We start from the raw sequence: 6,779 nt of genomic DNA on the forward strand, positions 1-6,779 counted from the left end.
GGGGAAAATGTTTGCCCTGAGTTTCCAAATCATCTCTGGTAGAGGGCAGTCAACCTGGCCTCAGAGCCCTGCCCCAATGCTATGTTTTCTGTGACCATGAGAAGGTTCAGCAAAGTTTGTATTTCTTGCATCCTTCCAAAAATGCTGACTGTTTTGTAGCAGGAGAGCCAAGTGGTTCTGAAATCTTCAAGCAAGTCCCTGGTCACTTGTACCATGCATGTTCTCAATGTGAGTAGGAGGGATGCAAGGGAAAGCTATCTACCAATCAAGACTTGCTCTAACTCTAGCCCAAACCAAATGCCCAGCCAGCATTATTGTCATACTGGGAGAGCCAACAGAAATACAATTCCGTCTCCTGGCTTAATCTCAAGCTGGGTGAAGTAGGCGAGAGACACTGTAGAATTGTCTTACAACACCAACAATCTCCCTAGGCTGCAAAAACCACCTGAATATTAAATAACAACTCAACAAGATATTTATTTCCATTTATTGATATTGATAATCCAGATTGTTCCATAACATATTGTAGCCTAAATTGGATACATTCAAATTCAAACATTTGGAGGGCAACGGGTTATCTATCCCTGGTTTAAGAAAATCAGACCAAACAAGCAATAGCTAAACCAGTGTTTCTCAACCGCAGTGACTTTAAGATGTGTAGACTTCAAGAATAGAATAGAATAGAATAACAGAGTTGGAAGAGACCTTGAAGGTCTTCTAGTCCAACCCCCTGCTTAGGCAAGAAACCCTACACCACTTCAGACAAATGGTTATCCAACATCTTCTTTAAAACTTCCAGTGTTGGAGCATTCACAACTTCTGGAGGCAAGTTGCTCCACTGATTAATTGTTCTAACTGTCAGGAAATTTCTCCTCAGTTCTATGTTGCTTCTCTCCTTGATTAATTTCCAACCATTGCTTCTTATCCTACCCTCAGGTGCCTTGGAGAATAGCTTGACTCCCTCTTCTTTGTGGCAACCCCTGAGATATTAGAACATTGTTATCATCACTGCTACCTAGTCCTTCTTTTCATTAAACCAGACATACCCAGTTCCTGCAACAGTTCTTCATGTTTTATCTTGCAGTTCCCTAATCATCTTTGTTCAATTCCCAGAATGCCGCAGGTAGCAAGTCCACATATCTTAAAAGTTGGTGAGATTGAGAAACCCTGGGCTAAACCACAAAGGCCATCCACAAAATCAACCTGCTCCACGTGAACAACCCAGGAAGCTGGTCGTTTCGTCAGTTCTCCCGAAATTGCCAAACCTTTCCCGACAGAAGGGCATGCGCTCTTCTCCCACGAGTCAATCGCCTAGCGCGTGTGTACGGTGTGGCCTATGTTTGTTGTTGCGCTTGTCGTCATACAATCAACCAGTCCAGCAGGGCGGGGGGAGGAAAAAGGGAGCAAACTTTACCCTATTGAGAAAAGGAAAACTTCCAGAGACGGGGAGACTTCGCTCACCCCACCCCTTCCAGACGCCTGGCCAAGTTTCAATGCCCTTCGTTTTTCTATTTAAAGCCAGCCCTAGAGTCAGGCATGGGAAGTTCAGGGTGCGCTTGCGGACGGTTTTTTGGTAAACTCGCTGCGTTCCTGCCACCGGTACGTTTCTGCGACCCCGCTTTATTGCTCTCCCGGGACATACGCAGGTTTGGGGGGATCTGGTTGCCCGAAAAAAAGTGAAAAGGGGTCCCAGGAGGCCGCGGTGCGACACGATAACAGGTAATTAGATCTCTTTGTTAGTCTTGGAATGCTAGGAATGCAAATCCACATTTTCAAATAGGACAAATTCTTTCCTGAAGTTTTCTGTCGAGGTAACTTCAGCAAGCGACTTTATACGATCCTTTTGTTGTTGTTGTTGTTTAAAAGCTGGAAAATTCTTCTGCAGAGATTTCACGGAGACTGAACGAGGGTTGCGTGTTGGGACTAGTTAATCCGAAACGGGGCTCTTTAGAAGAAAAAGCTATAAAAGCAACTTGGCCTTTAGTTTCTTAGGGCTTTTGAGGAATTTTAAGCACATTTCCTGAATATATGAGTGGGAATAAGACTTAAATCCTACACAGAATGGTCTCTCGGCGAAGAAACCACTGCTTGTTCAAAGGGGTAATATGTTAGCAGCACACGGAGCATACTTTGTATTCTGGAAGTATAGTCTCAGGTTGCATTTCTGAGCGTCTTCAGATCCTGGAAAAAGGGATGAAAGGTAGTGGACTCTTTCAGTCAAACAGACAGCAGAAGTAACTGAGACAGACAAATTCTAAACCAGTGCGTCTCAACTTCAGCAACTTTAAAATGCATGGATTTTTAGTTCCCCAAATTTCTCAGCCAGGTTGAGGAACATTGCTGTAAATTGTCCCAAAGGTGCTTTTTTCAAGAAGCAACTGGACTTTCATGTAAATCCTTCCATTCCCCACCATCCAGTGGAAGCTTCTTGGATGAGAAGCAAAATATCTTCAAAAAAAAACCAAAACATGACGTCAAGTTGCCTCTTGAAGGGGAAAAAAAGCATCTTTGGGAAAACCATGACCTGGGTGACTGGGAATCTCCATAGACACTGTGATAAACTATTCATCATGTCTTTTGTGAGACTCCACAGAATTTTTCCAATTGCAAGTGTGTTTATTTGCTGCCAATACAAATTGAGGAGGACAGCTAGCAGGGTAAGGGATTGTGGGAATTGTAATCAAAAATAGCAGGAGGGGATCCAGTTGCTGTCCCCATCTTACATTTTTACAGGAGAACAAAATAGATGGGCTTATTTTTATATAAGAAGAATTAATCTCAAGGCGTGGGCATGAAAAAGCCAAAGTATAAGTCAAATAAATGAATCCACATATATGGTATGTTAAATATATTCCGTCTACAAAACCCAGCCTTATAGAGGTACACTCAGTATTGTTATGCAAATAGGCAATATGATTTCCTATCCATAAGCTATGGAAAAGTAATATGGAGTTTTCCCATTTTCTTTCAACCTGCAGGGTGCCCTGGCAATTTGTTACTCTGCAAAAACATTACAATGGCAACTGTGCCTTCAGCTGGCTGCCTTTTAGCCAAGAACCAGTACTACAGAAGTGAGTATTGTCCCCTGAAATCAAGGATGATTTTTGTGTTCTCAATATTTGCATGATATTAAAACTGATTTCCTTCTGTATAAAAGAGAGTGTCCTGTATAGTCTTTATATTGCCATAGAGTTTGATATTTAACCTTCTTAGCTAGCCTAGCAACAACCAGGAGTTTCTTCAGTCTCTGCCTTTATTCAGTTTGTGAATAATTTAATTTTCTACTTATTGCAATCCATCTCATGTCTTTAATGTACAATCTTTGGATGTGATCCAGTCTTATCACAGACTATGATAAATTTGTGCACTTGAACATGAGCACTATTAATTGATAAGATACTAATATTATATGTGCATGAATAAAAATAAACCAGCAGCTCCTTGAAGGCCAATATGCAAACATCAGAATGGAATATGAATAGTTATAGTGCTAACTCCAGCTAGTGAGTGTGTTATTGACAAACTGTCAGTCCTGAAGTTGGTTAGGTCACCTGACCTTTATTTCTTGAGTTATAGAAAACTGAAAACAACAGCTAATAGGTTTGCATTATATTTATTTAAGAAAAGTGAAAGAACTATTCTCCTTTCATTCTTAGTTGAAAATTATATGATCTAGCCTTCTATACATAAAATGGCTATCCTCTTTTCAGAAGGGATCATAATCTGATTGGCAAAATGGTCATAGCACGCATGTTGTCTGATCATCTGCATTATCAAAGGCATTTTAGGTTTTGAACAGGAATATATAAAATGTTGAATTTTAAGGAAAACTAAATACTAGTTTACTTTTTAATAAAATGCTCTCCACTTTCTGAAATAGGGTGTAATATTTCTATTTTCACATATAGCACGATTGAATTCTGAGTCCAGTGTTTCTTCAAGCAGTTCATCTTGCTGTTCTGATCCCACATCATTCTCAGACCAGGAAAAAAATCACCACGGTAATATATATATTGCTGCTTCATTAAAAGTAATACTTTTCTTTGTGCTTTAAAGCTTTATTATACAATGGATATTTTGCATCTTCTATTTATAGGCTTACCTGAAATGTTTGAAAAGTGCTGGTGGATAAAAAGCTTTTTTCACAGTGAGCCAACACCTCCAAATGTAGGCAGAAAAATCTTATCAGCCAGCAGGTAAGAACTGTTTCTCTCCTGGAGTACACATGTTCTTTAGAATTTAGTCTCAAGCTAATGTGCTTCTTGAGGTTCATTCTGATGCTAATTATAACTGTAGTTTATATAGAAGTGCTCAACCCAAAATAGAGCTTAACTCTGCTTATTCTGGACAAAGGTAGACTGTGATTATTCCTTTTGCCACGTCTCCTAAACAGCTGCATTAGTTTCTCCCGAAAGCTTGGCAGTAATTCTTTACACTAATCATGTTCATAAATCATGATTTCTGTCTTGACAGTACTAACAGCTGATTGGGATATCAAGTTGAAAGTTCCTGCTGGGACATTATAGACTGTCATGTCTTGAAATGAATTCATTTCTGTGAAGAAAATGAACTGCTTGAGAATTCAGTTGTAGAAGAAATAAGAAATACAGAAGATCAAGGATTTAATCAGAGCTTATTCATCAAACAGCCATCTTTACAGTGTCTGTTGCAAGAATTCTTGATAATGAACAGGTGTTCTACATTTCATAATTTTTGTGCTTCACAAGAGAAAATGCAGACGCGAAGTCGATTGGGATATGGTATATCTGATTACTTGGGATATCTTTTACTAAATTGAAATGCTATAGATTGCTTGGGTCAAAATCTTGTAAGTTTACCATTCCTTTTAAGCAGCAAAATAGACCACCTCTTTCCATAGAATTTAAGTTTGGGATGTAACTATGATAAAATTTACTTAAAATGCCGAATACAAATTTCTCTTATTTGTCAACAGCTAGAAGAAAACTTGTTAAGGCATTATTTATGGTCTTCGATTAAAAAACAAAAATGGAACATACTCAGTATTAAACTCCTTATCTGATTCTAATTCTACTATTTGCATTGGAGCTTTCTTTCATAGTTGTGCTACTATTGTATATTACAGCTTTGACATCAAATAGTATACAATTTATATTAACTCTTCAAATTAGAGATAATTTAAGAACTCTGGATTGATTTTTTTAATTTTTGATGTATACCATTCTGTTTCAAAGCATAGAAAAAAACCCATATTCTGCTTTGTAGGAGTTGTAAGTTTTATTTACTTACACTAAGAAATATATATTTGTATCACATGAGGAAATCTGTGAATGCTGAATATTCTAAATTGAATTATTTAATTGAATTATTTAATATATTGATGTTTCTACTGTTCCTTTGTCATCCTTTTATTCTTCTGATTATTTATACACAATGTTCTGTACTATGAATGAATAGTAACATCAAGTTTTAACAAATTATTACTTTCCTGGATACATTATTTACATTATTACTGACTGCATATCTGGATGCATAATGCTTTAAAACAGAGAGACAGACTATCTATCTATCTATCTATCTATCTATCTATCTATCTATCTATCTATCTATCTATCTATCTATCTATCTATCTATATCTATCTATCTATCTATCTGTGTGTGTGTGTGTGTGTCTGTTTGTGTTGTATTTGTGCTGATAAATAAAGGGAGACTAGTATAGATCTATTTCAAGCTATTTAGCTCTCATCAGCTAGCCATACCCTTACTGGGATTCAAACCTGTGCTGTATTGCATCTTAGGCAAACGTCTTAGCCATTAACCCACAGGTCTCCTCCTTATCAGCTGAAGCCAGGGAAGAAGGTATATATTTAGAGTCACAACCCCTAGTAAGCCCCAATTATGGGAGGAAGCTAACTGCTTCCATCATCTGTCAATCGGCTCGTCACTTAGCTGATGAGAGCTAAATAGCTTGAAATAGATCTATACTAGTCTCCCTTTATTTATTTATCAGCACAAATAAAAAAACACAAATATAACAAAAGCAACAGTAAAAATATTGGGTTTCTGTCATGATGGACTCTTGTGACGAGCCGATTGACAGATGATTAAGCTAAGACGTTTGCCTAAGATGCAATACAGCACAGGTTCGAATCCCAGTAAGGGTATGGCTAGCTGATGAGAGCTAAATAGCTTGAAATAGATCTATAGTCTCCCTTTATTTATTTATCAGCACAAATAAACACACACACACACACACACACACATATATATATATATATACATACATACATACATACATACATACATACATACATACACACACACACACACACACATACATACATACATACACATATTACACTATATCTATCTCTCTCTCTCTAGTGGAAAAATATTAATATAACACAATAAAATATAAACATGCAGTAAGTCTGTCCCTAAAGTCTGCGTCCATTTGGGTATTATCTTTTTGCTGTCTGTTCAACTTTGTATATAGAAGCTTATTTATAATATTGGCCAAGTGATGTGTTAATGTACATAACTTGTTTTTTTATGAAATTTTGTATTAATAAAAATTGATAAAGATGTGTTCCGGTTACTTCTTTTGAACAAAGCTTCCACTAAATATCTCTAAAACTCTGTGGCAGTGAAGTGAAGCTGTAGGCAATTTTGTGTACACAAATCTAGTAAATGCTTTTTTCTTTGCCCTTATAGATGTGCACATAGTGTTCAAAGGCAGGTGAAAATTTTCCTGAGAAATAATAGATTATTGACACTACATATTAATAGGCAGTGTACCT

General features: G+C 37.3%; 1 protein-coding gene across 2 annotated transcripts; it reads left to right on the forward strand.

Moving 5' to 3' along the window:
- Positions 1–1,498: 1,498 nt before the first annotated feature.
- PPDPFL (pancreatic progenitor cell differentiation and proliferation factor like) lies at positions 1,499–5,268 on the forward strand. 2 transcript variants are annotated; one of them, XM_032222747.1, is made up of 5 exons: positions 1,499–1,599; positions 2,979–3,071; positions 3,909–4,001; positions 4,097–4,196; positions 4,474–5,268. In XM_032222747.1, the coding sequence occupies exons 2-5, from the start codon at positions 3,017–3,019 to the stop codon at positions 4,484–4,486; spliced, it is 261 nt and encodes an 86-aa protein (XP_032078638.1). In that variant the 5' UTR covers positions 1,499–1,599; positions 2,979–3,016; the 3' UTR covers positions 4,487–5,268. The 2 variants fall into 2 exon arrangements, with proteins under 2 accessions (XP_032078638.1, XP_032078637.1); XM_032222746.1 differs by having other exon boundaries at positions 1,532–1,719.
- The last annotated feature ends 1,511 nt before the right edge of the window (positions 5,269–6,779 follow it).

This window comes from Thamnophis elegans, chromosome 8 (genome assembly GCF_009769535.1).
Source record: "Thamnophis elegans isolate rThaEle1 chromosome 8, rThaEle1.pri, whole genome shotgun sequence".
Lineage (NCBI taxonomy): Eukaryota > Metazoa > Chordata > Lepidosauria > Squamata > Colubridae > Thamnophis > Thamnophis elegans.

Coding starts and splice junctions, on each gene's coding strand:
- PPDPFL (XM_032222747.1), top strand. CDS start 3,017: ATGGCAACTGTGCCTTCAGCTGGCTGCCTTTTAGCCAAGAACCAGTAC. Junction 3,072..3,908: donor CAAGAACCAGTACTACAGAA/GTGAGTATTGTC, acceptor TTTCACATATAG/CACGATTGAATTCTGAGTCC. Junction 4,002..4,096: donor CCAGGAAAAAAATCACCACG/GTAATATATATA, acceptor TTCTATTTATAG/GCTTACCTGAAATGTTTGAA.